Source organism: Ranitomeya variabilis, chromosome 1, assembly GCF_051348905.1.
Source record: "Ranitomeya variabilis isolate aRanVar5 chromosome 1, aRanVar5.hap1, whole genome shotgun sequence".
NCBI classification, from domain to species: Eukaryota; Metazoa; Chordata; class Amphibia; order Anura; family Dendrobatidae; genus Ranitomeya; species Ranitomeya variabilis.
The window spans coordinates 272,088,988-272,109,283 of record NC_135232.1 but is presented as its reverse complement, the minus strand read 5'-3'; the positions used below and the strand labels follow the sequence as shown (position 1 = coordinate 272,109,283).

Below are 20,296 nucleotides of genomic sequence, written 5' to 3'. Positions count from 1 at the left end.
ATCTATTCACTGTGAAAAGAAAAATATACATACAGTATGTGTGTATATATATATATATATATATATATATATATATATATATATATATATATATATATATATATATATATATATATATATATATATACACATACAGTGTATATATATATATAATATTGTATTTGATACACTGCTGATTTTGCTAGTTTTTCCATCTACAATGTAAAGTTCTGTAATTTTTATCGTAGGTACACTTCAACTATGAGAAACAGAATCTTTAAAAAAAAAATTCAGAAAATCAGATTGTATGATTTTTACATACTGTAATTTTCAGACTATAATATGCACCCAAGTTTTAGAGGTGGAAAATAGGGGAAAAAAATACTTGAACTAAAAAATGTGGTAAAATATTTAAATAAATAAATAAATAACATACTATTATATGTGGTGTTATTGTATATAACAGTATGTTATTATGTTGGAAGCTGCGGGTAGAAGATGGAGCTGCGGGACCAGTGTGGTGTCTGTAAAGTACTATATGAAGGGAGGGTGAGTAAAAGAATGGGGGCACAGGGCTTATATTTAAATCACCACTCCAGCACTGAAAAATAACACTGGAGTGCTGCTTTATGATCTCATGGGAGAACTATAACTCCCAGCATGTCCTGCAGATCCTATGGCATGCTGTGAGTTATAGTTCACCACAGGAGTGGCACAGTGCTTTTTATGTGTTGTAATTACTAAACGTTTAATTCTTACCTGTACAGGCTGTGCTCACATCAGTGCAGGTCCTGCAGCCAGCCAGCTATGCTAGAAAACCGAAAGTCTCTCTCTTTACAGCTTGCAGGATATGTGGTGAGGTAATGAAGGGCTGGAGCATCACATGACCACACAGAGCCCTCCCTCTTATTACCTCACCACACGTCTTGTAAGAGGAAGCTGCATTGTTTCTAGTACGGTGTCTGAAGGACCTGTGGTGACATAATGAAGAGGGAGGGCTCTGTGCTGTCATGTGATACTCCAGCCCACCCTCTTCATTATCTCACCACAGGTCCTATAATGATGGGAGCACTCAGCATCAACACAACCTATTCTGTGCTGTCAGGTAAATCTGCAGAAATCCGGCGCTGGGGAAACCATGTGGGTCTGCTGTTTAAGTGAAGGAATATTAATTTGTTGCTCCCAGCCCACTGCTCGGCGCTGACAGATGAGAGTGGAAGCAGCTAATGAATATTCCTTCACTTTAAGCATTGGGACAACGTGGTTTCCCCAGCGCCGGATTCCTGCAGCGGATACCTTTTGCTGCCTCCTGTGAATGTGATCCCTCTCGCCGCTGCCCCCTCCCCACATGTTACATTCGGACCATAAGACGCACCCCACACTTTCCTCCCAAATAAGTGCGTCTTATGGTCCGAAAAATACTCTAATTTGCATTTTATTGCATGAAATAAGTTTTTGATACAATAGGAAAACAGAAGTTAATATTTGGTGCAGACACCTTTGTTTGCAATTATAGAGGTCAGACTTTTCCTGTAGTTCTTGACCACGTGTGCATGCACTGCCGCAGGGATTTTGGCCCACTACTCCATACAGATCTTCTCCATATCTTTCAGGTTTCTGGGCACCATCAAAGTATGATGTTTGCCCCACCATGCTTCACAGTTGGAACAGTGTTCTTGGGGGTCGTACTCATCCTTCTACCCTCAAACACAGCGAGTGGTGTTTATACCAAAAAGTTCTATTTTGGTCTCATCTCACCACATGATCTTCCCTCATGTCTTCTCTAGATAATCCAGATGGTCATTGTCAAATGGTACTGTACATGTGTTGGTGTGAGCAGGGGGACCTTGCCTGCCCTGCAGAATTTTAATCCATAACGGCATAGTGTGTTACTAACATAAATGTTTGAGACTGTAGTTCCAGCTCTCTTCAGGTAATTGACAAGGTTATACAGTGCCTTGCAAAAGTATTCGGCCCCCTGGAACTTTTCAACCTTTCCCCACATATCATGCTTCAAACATAAAGATACCAAATGTAAATTTTTGGTGAAGAATCAACAAGTGGAACACAATTGTGAAGTTGAACGAAATTTATTGGTTATTTTAAATTTTTGTGGAAATTCAAAACCTGAAAAGTGGGGCGTGCAATATTATTCGGCCCCTTTACTTTCAGTGCAGCAAACTCACACCAGAAGTTCATTGTGGATCTCTGAATGATCCAATGTTGTCCTAAATGCCTAATGATGATAAATATAATCCACCTGTGTGTAATCAAGTCTCTGTATAAATGCACCTGCTCTGTGATAGTCTCAGGGTTTTGTTTGAAGCACAGAGAGCATAATGAAGACCAAGGAACACAACAGGCAGGTCTGTGATACTGTTGTGGAGAAGTTTAATGCGGGATTTGGATACAAAATGATTTCCAAAACTTTAAACATCCCAAGGAGCACTGTGCAAGCGATCATATTGAAATTGAATGAGTATCATACCACTGCAAATCTACCAAGACCCAGCCGTCCCTCTAAACATTCATCTCAAACAAGGAGAAGACTCATCAGAGATGCAGCCAAGAGGCCCATGATCACTCTGGATAAACTGCAGAGATCTACAGCTGAGGTGGGACAGTCTGTCCATAGGACAACAATCAGTCGTACACTGCACAAATCTGGCCTTTATGGAAGAATGGCAAGAAGAAAGCCATTTCTCAAAGATATCCATAAAAAGTGTTGTTTAAAGTTTGCAACAAGCCACCTGGGAGACACACCACCAAACATGTGGAAGAAGGTGCTCTGGTCAGATGAAACCAAAATAGAACTTTTTGGCAACAATGCCAAACGATATGTTTGGCGTAAAGGCAACACAGCTCATCACCCTGAACACACCATCCCCAGTCAAACATGCTGGTGGCAGCACCATGGTTTGAGCCTGCTTTTCTTCAGCAGGGACAGGGAAGATGGTTAAAATTGATGGGAAGATGGATGGAGCCAAATACAGGACCATTCTTGAAGAAAACCTGTTGGAGTCTGCAAAAGACCTGAGACTGGGACAGAGACTTGTCTTCCAACAAGACAATGATCCCAAACATAAAGCAAAATCTACAGTGGAATGGTTCACAAATAAACATATCCAGGTGTTAGAATGGCCAAGTCAAAGTCCAGACCTCAATCCAATCGAGAATCTGTGGAAAGAGCTGAAAACTGCTGTTCACAAACGATCTCCATCAAACCTCACTGAGCTTGAGCTGTCTGCCAAGGAAGAATGGGCAAGAATTTCAGTCTCTCGATGTACAAAACTGATAGAGACATACCCCAAGTGACTTGCAGCTGTAATTGCAGCAAAAGGTGGCACAACAAAGTATTAAGTTAAAGGAGCCGAATAATATTGCACGCCCCACTTTTCAGTTTTTGAAATTCCACAAAAATTAAAAATGAACAATAAATGTCGTTCAACTTCACAATTGTGATCCACTTGTTGTTGATTCTTCACCAAAAATTTACATTTGGTATCTTTATGTTTGAAGCATGATATGTCGGAAAAGGTTGAAAAGTTCCATGGGGCCGAATATTTTCGCAAGGCACTGTATATATTTATACTTATACTTTATTTTGCAAACTGTAAGACGAACCAAAATATAAGACATACCCCTAATTTTGGGAGGAAAATTTATTTATTTATTTTTTTATAAAATGGTGGTCTGTCTGATAGTTCGAGTTTACGGTAGCTTATCAGGGAGGGGAGGCGGTGGCGATGAAATAAGGCAGGGTCGCTCCTGCAGGAAGCTGGAGGCTGTGGAAAGAGATTGGCGATGAGGAATCTGCTCACCGCCGAAATTTTCAAAAATCCAAGGGCCAACAGCCGCATACCACCAGGACACGTTCTCCTCCTAGCCTTGGGCCTTGAGAAAAAAAAGTGCGTCCTATAATATAGTACCTTTTTACAGGCAATTCAAATGCTAATATAATGTTAACTGTATTGGTTGAGCGCACACATGTGCTTGATATGAATAAATAGACATTGTTTTTATTGGCAGCTTCACCGTTTATGCTGGGTTTTAAGAAACAGTAAAGAAGAGAGGGAAGACCTGGATGCAAGTGACTGGGTTAATGAAGAGGTTCAAGATGATAATGATTATGAAGAAGGTTAGACATATAGGACTATATTCTATTGAAAAATGATGTATTTCCTTCTATATGTGTTTGTATTTAGCTGTATTTTATTTGGATTTTTCAACTGTTTTATTTCATTTTTTTTTAAAGATTAAACTTGCTGAACATTTCCATTAATGTCCCTAATGTTCATATCAATGGGATTTCTTCTACCATCACTTGGTTTCTATTCCACCAAGTTCCCATTGTTTTTATCAGTATTCCCACTATGACTCTGTTCACATCTGAATGTCGGAGGTATGGATTAGGAGGAGCTTACCCATGATACCTCCAATGTGAGACTGAAATCTATTCCAATGCATACCGTGGGTTTTGTCAATTACAAGTTTGTCTTTTGTAAGAAAAAAACAACAACATTTTGTTACTGTATACCTTGGTATGGTGTAGCCTACTTTGTTATGCCGTACCACAAAAAAGTTGGCATGTCGAGCCTGGTTTATGCTAAAAGAACACTCTTATGGTATACTTTAAGTGAATTGAGCACCAAAATGAACACAATATTAAACAGTGACACATATAAATCTCTTTAAAAACCATTTGGCAATTGTCTACTTTGAACCTTACAATTTCCTATTAACACTTATTTTTATATTTGATGCAGTCAAGAAAAAGAGTTGCTTTCGAAAGGCATACAACTGGTTCTGTGGTTTCGAAGACACGAAGGCTCCAAAACTTAGTGAAGAAGAGAAGAAAGCCCTGGAATTAAAGTTGACAGACACCTCAGAAGTTCCTCTCTGGAAGAACGTAGTCAATATCAATGGCATCATCTTGCTCACTGTGGCTGTTTTCTGCCATGCCTATTTTGCATAGATCCGATGTGATATTAATAGACTTTGATCTGATGTGGAAATGGATGGAATGAACAAACAGTAAATGGTTGGTTCTGTGACATCTTGTTCATTTCAAAATCACTTGGTCTTGTGGAAAAAAAGAAAATTGGATGTTAACATGATTCCACAGTAGAATGTACCCTGTGGGTAATGTTTACCCATGCAGCCCTACAAGCAGTATACGTCAGATATCAGGGTACTATGGTAAATGTCCTAGACAAATGCATGTAATGAACTATATAAACTGCATTGGCCTGCAATGCATGGGTAATGCAGAATGGCAGCAATATTTTGCTCATTGAGCTCTACATATTGCCAGCTGCCAGAAATAACAGATACAATTATGCCCCCTACTTTTTGGCTTGAAGATTTCTTGTTTTTTTTAATAAAAAAAATAAATAAAAATATTTTAAGACAGAAATAAACATTTTTGCTTTGTTGCAAACTAATTTCTAAAGAAGGATATAATTATGGTTAAATTATAAATATTAACTCAGAAATTATGCCTTGGAAAGACCTTAAATTATTTAAACTCTTTATGTAAAAAATGTTAAAAGATAACAGTGAGGACTTATGAAATACAACAATAAATGTCTAAATTTGAAACAATTTTACCAGCCTTTGTGTCCTTCACAATTATCACCAGCATATATGTAACTTGGGTACCTAGTCCACCTATTACTAACTTCCATCTCCACATCTGTAGCATAGTGTTCCATCACCTGTAGGATAAAACTCTACAGATAACCACCTTCTTACTTTCAGAGATCAAAAGGACTCTTCCTTCAGAAATGAGTATTTTTAAAGACTGTAATACTGAACGGGAACCCCTTGCACCGCTCAAGTGACTGGACGTGAGCAGCTGCAGTTAGAATATACAGTAACTTCATTTTCTCCCTATAGCCGCTGTTCCAGTGAAACACGATTAAAATGCTATCAACCAGTAAATTAGAAGGTAGTTAGTGTTTTTGTAATTGACAGGTACCTGTTAAAAATTAGGTTTGACAAAAATACTTTTTTCAGAGGGAAGTTTCCCTTTGATCTCTAAGAGGAGGTGGTTATCTGTTGGGCTTTTCTGCTCTTCTGGTTACACTGCCAAACATGATTAGAACGCTATTTACCTGCAGATTACCATTATATCTGCAGGTACATAATGTTTTTGTTAGTTCGATGTAAGAAAAACATTTTTCTTTTAAAATTTTTGGCAGTGTTTTTATTATTTCAACTGTACTATGCATTTACAATTTTGGCACAAAATAGTGTTCTTTTCTAGCAGTTATCAAAGAGTGATAAATAAATCAATCTCATAAATAATCTACACTGATGAAAATTAAACATGCAACACGTTTGTTTTTTCTCCCATTTTTCATGGGTTGAACTCAAAGATCTAAGGCTGTTTTTTTTATGCACACAAAAGGCCCTTTTTCTCTCAAATATTGATCACAAATTTGTCTAAATCTTTGTTTGTGAGCACTTCTTTGCTGAGATAATCCATCAACCTCATAGGTGTGGCATGTCAAGATGCTGATAAGACAGAATGATTGCACAGATGTGCCTTAGACTCTCTACAATAGGCCACTCTAAAATGTGCAGTTTTACAGTATTGGGGTGAGCCGGAAGGTCAGAAAACCAATCAGTATCTGGTGTCACCACCATTTTCCTCACGTATTGCAACACATCTCCTTCACATAGAGTTGATCAGGTTGTTGACTTCGGCCTGTGGAATTATTGGTCCACTCTTCTTTAATGGCTGTGCGAAGTTACTGGATATTGCCAGAAACTTGAACATTCTGTGGTATACGCTGGTCCAGAGTATCCCAAATATGTGCAGTGAGTAAGCTGGCCATGCAAGAACTGGATGTTTTCAGCTTACAGGAATTGTGTACAGATCCTTGCAACATGGGGCCGTACATTATGATGCTGCAACATGAGGTGATGGTCGTGGATGAATGGCACAACAATGGGCCTCAGGATCTTGTCACGGTATCTCTGTGCATTCAAAATGGCATTAGCAAAATGCAACTGTTTATTGTCCATAACATACTCCTGCCCATACCTTAACCCCACCATCACCATGGACCATTAAATTCAGAGGCATAACCTCAGCAAACTGCTCACCCACACAATACAATACACGCAGTCTGCCATCAGTCCTGTACAGTGAAAACTGGAATTCATCCATGAAGAGAACACCTCTCCAGTGTTCCAGACGCTATAGAATGAATGTGAGTATTTGCCCACTCAAGTCGGTTATGATGACGAACTGCAGTCAGGTGGAGACCCCGATGAGGATGACGAGCATGCACATGAGCTTCGCGGAGACAGTTTTTTACAGTTTGTGTAGACAAATTGATTGTTGCAACAGCTGTCCAGGTGTCTGGTCTCAGATGATCTTGGAGGTGAAGGTGCTCGATGTTGAGGACCTGGGCTGGTGTGTTTACATGTGGTCTGTGATTGTGAGGCCAGATGTACTGACAAATTCTCTGAAATGCCTTTGGAGACAGCTTATGGAAGAGAAAATAACATTGAATTCACAGGCAACAGCTCTGGTGGACATTCCTGCAGTCAGCAGCATATCAATTGCACGCTCCCTCAAAACTTGCGACATCTGTGGCATTGTGCTGTGTGATAAAACTGAATATTTTAGAGTGGCCTTTTATTGTGGCCAGCACAAGTCACACCTGTGCAATAATCATGCTGCCTAACCAGCATCTATGCCAGACCTGTGAGGTGGATGGATTATCTCGGCAAGGAAGAAGTGCTCACTAACACAGATTTAAACAAATTTGTGAACAATATTTGAGAGTAAAAGCAGGTTTGATGAAAACTACAAATGGGGATGCTTTTATTTAACCAAGTGTTGGACAATCCCATAAGAATATTCCCAACTAGTTTTTGGATACTGCCTTTATAATCTGAAAGAAATGTACAGGACTGTCCAAAAGTTTTAGGCAGGTGTGGAAAAAATGTTGCAAAGTAAGAATGCTTTCAAAAATAGAAATGCTAAGGCTTCGTGCACACTTTGCGGTTTTTGCTGCGGATCCACAGCGGATTTGACGCTGCGGATCCGCAGCAGTTTTCCATGCAGGGTACAGTACAATGTTACCCTATGGAAAACAAAAACCGCTGTGCCCACGATGCGGAAAATTCATTGCGGAACCGCTGCGGAAAAAAAGAAGGAGCATGTCACTTCTTTCTGCGGATTCCGCAGCGGTTTTCAACATGCACCAATAGGAAAGTGCAGTTGAAAACCCGCAGAAGAATCCGCAGAAGAAACCGCATGAAAATCCGCAGTGAAAACCGCAGCGGTTTTTCACTGCGGATTTTCAAAAACCGCTGCGGAAAAATCCGCAGAAGAATCCGCAACGTGTGCACAAGCCCTAATAGTTTATTTTTATCAATTAGCAAAATGCGAATTAAATGAAAAAAAAAAAAAAAAAGAAATCTAAATCAAATAAATATTTGGTTTTATCAAGTAGCTTGATCCTTGGAGATTGATTTAAAGTTGTATTACCTGAAATTTGCAGTTCTGCGCAAATCTGAACACTGAGATTCGATTCCCAAGATCCACTCTTAACCCCTTTACCCCCAAGGGTGGTTTGCACGTTAATGACCACTTTTACAATTTTACAATTCTGACCACTGTCCCTTTATGAGGTTATAACTCTGGAACGCTTCAACGGATCCGGGTGCTTCTGACAATGTTTTCTCGTGACATATTGTACTTCATGATAGTGATAAAATTTCTTTAATATTACCTGCGTTTATTTGTGAAAAAAAAAAACGGAAATTTGGTGAAATTTTTTTAAAATTTTGCAATTTTCCAAATTTGAATTTTTATGCCCTTAAATCACAGAGATATGTCACACAAAATACTTAATAAATAACATTTCCCACATGTCTACTTTACATCAGCACAATTTTGGAGCCAAAATTTTTTTTGTTAGGGAGTTATAAGGGTTAAAAGTTGACCAGCAATTTCTCATTTTTACAACACCATTTTTTTTTTCAGGGACCACATCTCATTTGAAGTCATTTTGAGGAGTCTATATGATAGAAAATAACCAAGTGTGACACCATTCTAAAAACTGCACCCCTCAAGGTGCTCAAAACCACATTCAAGAAGTTTATTAACCCTTCTGGTGTTTCACAGGAATTTTTGGAATGTTTAAAAAAAAATGAACATTTAACTTTTTTTCACAAAAAATTTACTTCAGCTCCAATTTGTTTTATTTTACCAAGGGTAACAGGAGAAAATGGACCCAAAAAGTTGTTGTGCAATTTGTCCTGAGTACGCTGATACCCCATATGTGGGGGTAAACCACTGTTTGGGCGCATGGCAGAGCTCAGAAACTAAGAGGGTGATGAAGGGGGGTTTGATTTACTATTTATAGTGGGTTTTCTATGATTGGCAGCCGTCACACACTAAAAGACGCTTTTTATTGCAAAAAACATTTTATGCGTTACCACATTTTGAGAGCTATAATTTTTCCATATTTTGGTCCACTGAGTCATGTGAGGTCTTGTTTTTTTGTGGGACGAGTTGGCGTTTTTATTGGTACCATTTTCAGGCAGGTGACATTTTTGATCGCTTTTTATTCTGATTTTTGTGAGGCAGAATGACCAAAAACCAGCTATTCATGAATTTCTTTTGGGGGGGCGTTTATACCGTTCTGCGTTTAGTAAAATGGATAAAGCAGTTTTATTCTTCGGGTCAGTACGATTACAGCGATACCTCATTTATATAATTTTTTTATGTTTTGGCGCTTTTATACGATAAAAACTTTTTTATAGAAAAAATTATTATTTTTGCATCGCTTTATTCTGAGGAATATAACTTTTTAATTTTTCTGCTGATGATGCTGTATGGTGGCTCATTTTTTGCGGAACAAGATGATGTTTTCAGCGGTACTATGGTTATTTATATCCATCTTTTTGATCACGTGTTATTCCACTTTTTGTTCGGCAGTATGATAATAAAGCGTTGTTTTTGCCTCTTTTTTTTTTTCCGGTGTTCACTGAAGGGGTTAACTAGTGGGACAGTTTTATAGGTCGGGTCGTTACGGACACGGCGATACTAAAGATGTGTACTTTTATTTTATTTTTTTTATTTAGATAAAGAAATGTATTTATGGGAACAATATATATATATATTTTTTTTTTTTTTTTTTTTTTTTTACACATCTGAATATTTTTTTTTTTTACACTATAACATTGCCCCAGGGGGGGCATCATGTTATAGGGTCAGATCACTGATCTGACACTTTGCAGAGCACTGTGTCAAATCAGCGATCTGACATGCAGGGCTGCAGGCTTACCAGCGCTTGCTCTGAGCAGGCGCTGGTAAGCCACCTCCCTGCAGGACCCGGATGCAGCCCCGTGGCCATTTTAGATCCTGGGCCTGCAGGGAGAAGAAGGTAGGAGACCCTGCGCGATGCTTCCCTATACCGCCGGAACATTGCGATCATGTTTGATCGCAGTGTGCCGGGGGTTAATGTGCCGGGGGCGGTCTGTGACCGCTCCTGGCACATAGTGCCGGATGTCAGCTGCGATAGTCAGCTGACACCCGGCCACGATTGGCCGTGCTCCCCTCGTGAGCGCAGCCGTTCGCTATGACGTACTATCCCGTCGATGGGCATACGGGCCCACCCCACCTTGACGGGATAGTACGTCTAATGTCAGAAAGGGGTTAAAAACATACCTGGCACCATTTCACATACTGCTGAAGCATTAGAGAGCCATCTATTGATGTTTTGCATGGCCACACGGGCTTTACTATAATGCACTGCCGCTATAACATCACAGCACGTGATATATTCCAGTTTATTGAGCAGAATATCAAATCTTGTACATTAGTGGCCAGTACCAAGGTTATCAGAGATCTCTCTTTTCTCTCTCCCTCTCTCTAGGTCTCTCTCCGTATTTCTCACTTTCTTTCTCTCTGTCTCTCTTTCCAAACCTCTCACTCACGCTCCATCTGTCTGCTTCTTCATCACTTTTTGAGCTGCAGAGAATATATTCGCCACAAATCAATTTTTTGCGGAAAATTCAGTGAAGCTGACGAACTTGAATTTCAAATGATCCGCTTATATCTAGTAACCACCCTTTACTTTTAAAACTATTTCAGTTATTCTAGGTACGCTTATAGGTATACTTGCACAAAGTCAGGGATTTTGTAGAATTATGGTCTGGTGTATGAATAATTAATTGTATCAAACAGGTAACTGTGATCATCATTTTCATACATAGGTTAAAACACACTCAGTAACTAAAATAAAAACAGCTGTGTAGGAGGCCTAAAACTGTAAGTAACAGGCAAACTCTGCTATAGAGGTGAGGTTGTGAAAGACAGTTTCATGTCAGAGGTCACATGCCATGGTAATAAGACTCAAGGTAGTTATAATGCACTAGATGGTGGCCCGATTCTAACGTATCGGGTATTCTAGAATATGTAGGTAGTATATAGCACAGGCTACGTACTATATTGCACAGTGACGTAGTATATAACACAACCGACGTAGTATATAACATAGCTATGTAGTATATAACAGAGCTACGTAGTATGTAACACAGCCACGTAGTGTATAACATAGCCACGTAGTGTATTGCACAGCTATGTAGTGTATTGCACAGGCACGTAGTATATTGGTCAGCCACGTAGTATATAGCAGAGCCACGTAGTATATTGTAGAGCCACGTAGTATATTGTACAGGCACGTAGTATATTGCACAGCCACGTAGTATATAACACAGTCACGAAGTGTATTGCACAGCTATGTAGTGTATTGCACAGCTATGTAGTATATTGGTCAGCGACGTAGTATATAGCAGAGCCACGTAGTATATAACATAGCCACGTAGTATATTGTAGAGGCACGTAGTAAAAAGTCCTGGGTGTATGGGTGGATGACAAACTCATATTCAGTGGCCAGTGTCAGGCAGCTGCTACAAAGGCAAATAAAATAATGGGATGTATTAAAAGAGAAATAGATGCTCATGAGGAGAACATAATTTTACCTCTATACAAGTCACTAGTTCGACCACACTTAGAATACTGTGCACAGTTCTGGTCTCCGGTGTATAAGAAAGACGTAGCTGAACTGGAGCGGGTGCAGAGAAGAGCGACCAAGGTTATTCGAGGACTGGGGGGTCTGCAATACCAAGATAGGTTATTACACTTGGGGCTATTTAGTTTGGAAAAACGAAGGCTAAGGGGTGATCTTATGTTAATGTATAAATATATGAGGGGACAGTACAAAGACCTTTCTGATGATCTTTTTAATCATAGACCGGTGACAGGGACAAGGGGGCATCCTCTACGTCTGGAGGAAAAAAGGTTTAAGCATAATAACAGACGCGGATTCTTTACTGTAAGAGCAGTGAGACCATGGAACTCTCTGCTGTATGATGTTGTAATGAGTGAGTCATTACTTAAATTTAAGAGGGGACTGGATACCTTCCTGGAAAAGTATAATGTTACAGGGTATATATATTAGATTCTTTGATAGGGCGTTGATCCAGGGAACTAGTCTGATTGCCGTATGTGGGGTCGGGAAGGAATTTTTTTCCCCATGGTGGAGCTTACTCTTACCACATGGTTTTTTTTTGCCTTCCCCTGGATCAACATGTTAGGGCATGTTAGGCTATGGGTTGAACTAGATGGACTTAAAGTCTTCCTTCAACCTTAATAACTATGTTACTATGTAGTATATTGCACAGCTACATAGTATATAACAGAGCCACATAGTATATTGCACAGTCGACGTAGTATATAACAGAACCGACACAGCCACATAGTATATTTCACAGCTACATAGTATATAACACAGAGCACGTAGTATATTGGACAGTCATGTTGTATATTGCACAGTCACGTTGTATATTGCCCAGCTACATAGTATATAGCACAGAGATGTAGTATATAACAGAGCCCACGCAGTATGTAACACAGCCCACGTAGTATATAGCAATATGGGCACTATATGCGTGGTTAAAAAAGACTTAAAATAAAAAATAAACATATACTCACCTTCCGAAGGCCCCTTGAAGTCCTGGCGCCTGTGTGCGGTGCACGCGGCAGCTTCCGGTCCCAGGGTTGGTATGAGCGCAGGACCTGTGATGACGTCGCGGTCACATGATCGTGACGTCATGGCAGGTCCTTCTCGCATAGCATCCTTGGCACCGGAACCTGCCGCTTGCACTGCTGAGGACAATACGCGACGTCGGAAGGTGAGAATAACCTTTTTTTTTTATTATTATTATTATTTGTAACATTAGATCTTTTTACTATTGATGCTGCATACGCATATTGGCTGTGCTACATAAGAGCGATGCTCTGATCGCCCCTATGTAGCTAAATTACAGGCTTGCTATGACCGCTGACCACAGGGTGGTGCTCACAGCAAGCCAGCATCAACAACCATAGAGGTCTTCAATAGACCTCTGGTTGTCATGCCGACGCATCGCTGACCCCGATGCGATGCGCTCATTTCGGGCCCGATTGCCAGAAATGCTAGTTAAATGCTGCTGTCAGAGTTTGACAGCGGCATTTAACTAGTTAATAGGGTGGATCGTGATTCCACTTGCCGCAATTGTGGGCACATGTCAGCTGTACAAAACAGCTGACATGTCCCAGCTTTGATGCGGCCTCACCGCCGGAGCCCGCATGAAAGCAGGGTATCTGACCTCGGACGTACTATCCCGTCTGAGCTCAGAAAGGGGTTAAAATACAATAATGGGCGATCAAAAGAACCTATCTGTACAGAAATGGTGTCATTAAAAACATCAGCTCTGCGAGCAAAAAATAGGCCCTCACCTGGCCCGAGATCCTGAAAAATGGAGACGCTACAGGTATCGGAAAATTGCACAATTTTATTTTATTTGTAGCAAAGCTTGGCAATTTTTTCACCACTTAGATGAAAAAGAACCTAGACATGTTTGGTGTCTATGAACACGAAATGACCCGCAGAATCATAATGGCCGGTTAGTTTTAGCATTTAGTGAACCTAGCAAAAAAGCCAAAGAAAAAACAAGTGTGGGATTGCACTTTTTTTGCAATTTCACCGCACTTGGAATTTTTTTACCATTTTCTAGTACACGACATGGTAAAACCAATGGTGTAGTTCAAAAGTACAACTCGTCCAGCAAAAAATAAGCCCTCACATGGCCATATTGACGGAAAAATAAAAAAGTTATGGCTCTGGGAAGGAAGGGAGCAAAAAACGAAAAAGCAAAAATCGAAAAACGCTCTGGTGGTTAAGGGGTTATAAACTGAATGTAAGCATGCATAGAAGATTTATTGCTTTGATGATAAATTGAAGGCAAAGGGTGATCGCACCAAATATTCATTTGATTTTGATATCTCTTTTGTCCATTCGGATTTCATTTTGCTAATTGATAAAAATACACTTTTATCACTTCTATTTTTTAAATAATTCTTACATTGCAGCATTTTTCTATATCTGTATAAAATATTTGTCCAGTATTGTTTGTATATCTCAATTTTGTTATTGATATATTTAATTATTTTTTTCAGATTTCTTGCATACATTCAACTCATAAAAAGGCTTGTGGGAGAGATCTTATCTTGCCTGCAAGGAGTATAATATCCCTTGGCATTGATATGAGTGACCTGTTATACTGGAGTTATTGAAAACCTAAAGTTCCACCTGACAGGCATGCTACTTTTAAGGATGTAGTGATGAGGGTTAAAGATTTAGTTTGCTTCTATGTAAAGGAGATGAAATATAAATGTACTGATAAGTTTGCTGGATGTAGTTCCTAGAAATGAGGGTGGTGGATGAGGTACATTCTTCTGCTTTAGAGGAGCATGAGGCTAATCTTATTTTATGTGGATAAAATCGGTAGGTTCAATACAGCAATCCCATCAAATGACCAGACAACCATCCAGAAAGATGATCAAGTCTTCCACCTCTAGGGGACCTATGGCTTTAAAGTGGAAAAGTCCCTCACAACTCTGTTAAGTGTCCTGACTCCTCAGTAAGGTTCAAGTTTGTTTATCCTCTAAAGAACAAACATAGCTTAATTTGACTAATGCATTCAAAAGTAGACATTGAAGTTGTCAGATTATCAAGATGCACTCTGGCCTCTACTTATGATGCATCCAATCTTCAAGGTCCGATGGACTAAAGGATTGAATATGCACTTCGACATGTTTACATTTCTGCGGTGTCTCAAGTTAAAGTTGCTGTGTCTTCATATGACACGGTGAAGGTGCTAAGAAAATGGTTTCGGCATTTACAAGATGACAGTTAATCTAGAGTGACGAGAATCAAAATAAATACACAATAAATTGGCTGTGGACTATCTTTCCAATTCTGCAGTGTTTTAGACCAAGCTGGCGGCTAGGTATATGAACTGTCTACTGCTGGAAGGAGAGCAGTTTGGATAAAATCCTGTGTTGCAGATGTCACTTCAAACCTCAAGCTCATGCCAGGACTTTTTTTTTGGAACAGAGCAGGATGAGTTTAGAACACTGTTCTGAAAATATAGATAATTGTCTTCTTCTGGCTAATAAGAGCTGTGGCAGAGGTTCACAGTTCACAAATACTTGCTACTTTGTGTTTGTATATCACATAAAATCCCAATAAAATACATTTAAGCCTGTGGGTGTAACATTAAAAATGTGGAAGAGTTTACGTTATATGAATAATTTTTCAAGGTACTGTATATATACACAGAGCACATACATACAGTGACAGACATACACAATGCACATACATACAGAGACATGCATACACAGAGCACATACATATAGACATGTTTGTATACACAGAGCACATACATACAGAAACATGCATACACAGAACACAGACATACAGAGATATATGTATACACAGAGCACATAGAAAGATACATACATAAATGTACACAAAAAGCACATACAGATACACATATATACATAGAGCACATATATACAGACACACACATGCATACACAGAACACATACATAAACATATGCATACACAGAGCACATACATACAGACACATGCACACACAGAGCACATGCATACAGGGAAATATGTACACACAGAGCACATACAGAAACATGCATACCCAGGGCAGATACATACAGACGCATATACACAGAGCACATTCATACAGAGATATATGTATACACAGATCATATGCATACCTACACATTTACATGGAGCAGATAGATACCAACATATATGTATACACATAGCACATACATACAGAAACATGCATATGCAAAGCACAGACACATGCAGATGAAAGCATGGCAAACAATGAATGTTCAGGCCCTCCATTCATCTGAATGGGGTCTTCGTTCGGGTTCGGATACTGTTCTGGTACCTGAACCAAACTTTTTTTAATTGTTCGGCTGAACCAGAACATCCAAGGGTTCACCCATCACTAGTCCCAATCAAATACTTTTGGTTTTAGTGACTGACTGAGTTATTCTGAGAATCTTAGCAGAGACATATGTTCTGTTTTTCAGAACTGTAGGACTAAAATGTCAAAATGTCTATTTGGGGATAACAAATACAGAACTCAAATGTCATGGCTATAGGTTATAAGTGTCCCAATATGAGACAATATGCAAATACGGTAACTAAAACGCATATTCTACAAGTCAGTTGAGTTCTTATAATATGGTAGAAGCTATCAGGACAGAAGCATGTCACCAAATGAGCCAATAAAACAGAGAACGTAGTAACTAATGTAAGTCTATGGGAGGAAATGGTATTTAATCTGGCCTAAAAATTGTTGGAGGTCGGATCTCTCATTCTTTGGGAATCTCCGCAATGGACCACATCAAGCTTTATGCCTCAGAGATCATATTTAAGAACCATTAAAAGTTTTATTTTCTCTTTTGTAACCTAATATCTTTTTTTGTGTGCTATAAACTTGAGAAAGTAAGAAACTGTTATTTTTTCTTACAGCAACTCATCTCAACTATCCTGGTGCTGCTGCATCTACTACTTTGCAGTTCCTGTGTTGTCCACACATTTGGCTCTGCTGCATCTAGTGCTTTCTGCTTTGCTTAGCTATCTGTTGTGTTGAATATACATATGTTCTATATGCGGTCCGACAAGCCCAGCTCCGCTGTTTCATCGCCACTAGACAGTACTGCTCACGAAGACTTACGGCTTAGAGAATCTACCTCACCACATAACCCCTCAGCACATCAGGTCTACTATGGCACAGGAGAAGCTCCAGACTGTGCCCTATGCAGCAGCATACATGTCACAGGCAAATTGCAAACTAACCCACCACAGTGAGGGAAAGAAATTAATCATCTGGATGTTGGCAGGAGGAAACTCAGCATCAGAAAAAGAATTTGCATAGTTAAAAATATTTCAAGTTGTCACTCATCATTTCTCTGGACCATTGCTATGTAATGATCAAGTTACATTTTAATTAAAATTTACAATACTCATAAACCTAGAAAAGACAGCATTGACTTCACACATGGTAATGACGGAGACACTTTACAAGGGCAACAAATTTATGATAGGGATATTGATCTCCTTTACCTTATCATAGAAAAGAATAAAGTTACAAGACTTAATTAAGGTATGCAAGTGATAAGGGAGAATTTGAACTAACGATTACTGGGGAAAGGTGACTGTAAAATGACTCAGAATATCAATTTGATATCAAGAACTTAGAAGATGTCAGTTATGCTCAGACTACAGGAAATCATAATATTTAGTATTGAGCTCTACGTGACTTATAAACTACACCTTGACCTCATATTACTACTTATCAGGACATGTTATAAAACTAATAGCGTAAAAGCAATACACATTGTCTCCAGAACTGGTGGATGGCCAGTCCTTCCAGTAAAGCCAGGTTTATTAGAGATAAAAAGATCAATCCTACAGTTTCATCTATACAAGGAATAGATAATGTGATGTGGACAATTCAGCTCATGGTTTCCACTGTATGACTCTCACTGCTATAGAGGCGGCCCTGCCGACTGCTTCACTGGAGTCCTCCGTACATGCTTGGATTAAACTCGCATCCTGTAGAAGAAGTTTCCGTCCCTCAGGAGTCTCGGAGAGAGTTGTTAATGCTTTGAGGCAGTTTAGTCGCACCTTGCTGTCGTTATCTTCTATAAGAGCTAGCAGCTTAGGAATGGCACCAGAATGGAGGGCAGCATATTTACCTGGTGAAAGAATAGGGTTGTGAGAAGACTTGAATGAAATTTAGAATTATCCCGTTAATATGAAACCAGGTTTTACCTTGTGTGGTGATGGTAATATACATTAAAGCCCCTGCAACATTAGCTCTGACCTCAGCATCACTATCATCCAGTAGTTGCACCAGTAAAGGAATCACTTCAGCTTTGCATACACTTTCTTTTCCTTCTAGCGGCACGCTGTGTGAAACGGGAGAGGGTAAAATTACTTTAAAGTTACGTTGAGGGTTTGTGCACACGTTGAGTATTTGTAGCAGATTTTATAGCACCTAAAACCTGAGTGTTGGAAGGAAAAATGGTGCGTAAAACACACGGGTTTTTTTACACTCACTTTTTTAAGTGCATTTTTGCAGTGTTTTTAGGATGAGTTTTTTTCCCGTCATTTGAATGGGTGGAAAACTGCAAAAACTGCTTAAATAACACTGTGTTACAAAGGTTTTGTCCCTCAGACAATTTTAAGGGCTCCTGATTGATTTTTTTTTCATGCTGATTTCAGAAATTACTTCTGATTTTTCCTATCACAATTAAATTATACAAAACATTATAATATTGTTATAATTCTAAAACTCATATATGAACTTTTTCTGAAACAGAATATGCTGAATTGTCCACTGAAATAACATAAATCGCTGATCTACACATATACAAGCACTTATTATGCGAATTCGGCACAGGCGCAGTGAATCATTCGGCTGACCGTGTACGGAGTGGAGTGGAGTACGTCAATGCTGGCTGACTATTGCTGGAATCTTATTTGAGAAGCATCTGACATAGATTATAAACGAAAGTCGTCTGCAAAACAATTTTGAACAATTGCCTTTGCTACCGACATCGATGCACATGTATGTAGTGTCTCAGACGTCATAATGTAGACTATAAACTGTTTTAACAGCTGACATATGCCCGCAATAGGCGCGAGCGGAATCGCGATCCACCCGCACCTATTAAGTAGTTAAATGCTGCTGTCAAACTCAGAAAGCGGGCATTTAAATGCACTTCAGGACACTGGTCCGGAAATACGCGCAGCAAAGACCCCTGTCACGTGATCGGGGGTCATCACTGTGTTGCAATCACAACCAGAGGTCTCCTCGAGACCACAGGGTGGCGCTCATAGCAAGCCTGAAATTCTGCTGCATAGAGGTGATCTGAGCATCACCTCTATGTAGCAGAGGCGATTGCGCTATGACAGCTTATAGCCTCCATAGGAGGCTATTGAAGCATGCCAAAAGTAAAAAAAAAAAGTGTTTAAAAATCTAAAAAAAAAAAAAAAAAAAAAAAAAAGTTCAAATCACCCCCCTTTCGCCCCAATCAAAATAAAACAATAGAAAAAAATCAAACCTACACATATTTGATATAGCCACCTTCAGAATCGCCCGATCTATCAAAGGAAAAAAAAGAATTAACCCTTTAATCCCATATGATGTACTATCCCGTCGAGGTGACCTGGGACTTTATTCCCAGTGACGGGATAGTACGTCATATGCGATCGGCCGCGCTCACGGGGGGAGCGCGACCGATCACGGCTGGGTGTCAGCTGACTATCGCAGCTGACATCCGGCACTATGTGCCAGAAGCGGTCACGGACCGCCCCTGGCACATTAACCCCCGGCACACTGCGATCAAACATGATCGCAGTGTTCCGGCGGTATAGGGAAGCATCGCGCAGGGTCTCCTACCTTCTTCTCCCTGCAGGCCCAGGATCCAAAATGGCCGCGGGGCTGCATCCGGGTCCTGCAGGGATTACTTCCGGGTCCAGAGCAGGCGCTGGTAAGCCTGCAGCGCTGTCAGTCAGATCGCTGATCTGACAGAGTGCTGTGCAAACTGTCAGATCGGCGATCTGTGATGTCCCCCCTGGGACAAAGTAAAAAAGTTAAAAAAAAATTCCTAAATAAAGAAAAAAAATATATATTATTCCCATAAATACATTTCTTTATCTAAAAAAAATAAAAAATAAAAGTACACATATTTAGTATCGCCGCGTCCGTAACGACCCAACCTATAAAACTGTCCCACTAATTAACCCCTTCAGTGAACACTGTAAGAAAAGAAAAAATGAGAAAAAAAAAACGCTTTATTATCATACCGCTCAACAAAAAGTGGAATAACACGCGATCAAAAAGATGGATATAAATA

General features: G+C 39.7%; 2 protein-coding genes across 5 annotated transcripts in view; one reads left to right on the top strand and one right to left on the bottom strand.

Moving 5' to 3' along the window:
* Positions 1-5,583, top strand: part of SLC5A1 (solute carrier family 5 member 1) — a 169,015-nt gene extending 163,432 nt beyond the window's left edge. The window contains exons 14-15 of the mRNA XM_077293857.1: positions 4,009-4,117; positions 4,746-5,583. Coding sequence (XP_077149972.1) covers positions 4,009-4,117; positions 4,746-4,954 — 318 coding nt within the window. The 3' untranslated portion in view covers positions 4,955-5,583. The remainder of the gene's footprint in view (positions 1-4,008; positions 4,118-4,745) is intronic.
* An 11,760-nt stretch (positions 5,584-17,343) lies between these two features.
* The window catches only part of RSPH14 (radial spoke head 14 homolog), a 324,813-nt gene continuing 321,860 nt past the window's right edge, over positions 17,344-20,296 (bottom strand). For all 4 annotated transcript variants that reach the window (XM_077293829.1, XM_077293821.1, XM_077293812.1 and 1 more), the window contains 2 exons: positions 18,207-18,343; positions 17,344-18,130 (listed from right to left, as the gene is read on the bottom strand). In XM_077293829.1, coding sequence (XP_077149944.1) covers positions 17,892-18,130; positions 18,207-18,343 — 376 coding nt within the window. In that variant the 3' untranslated portion in view covers positions 17,344-17,891. The remainder of the gene's footprint in view (positions 18,131-18,206; positions 18,344-20,296) is intronic.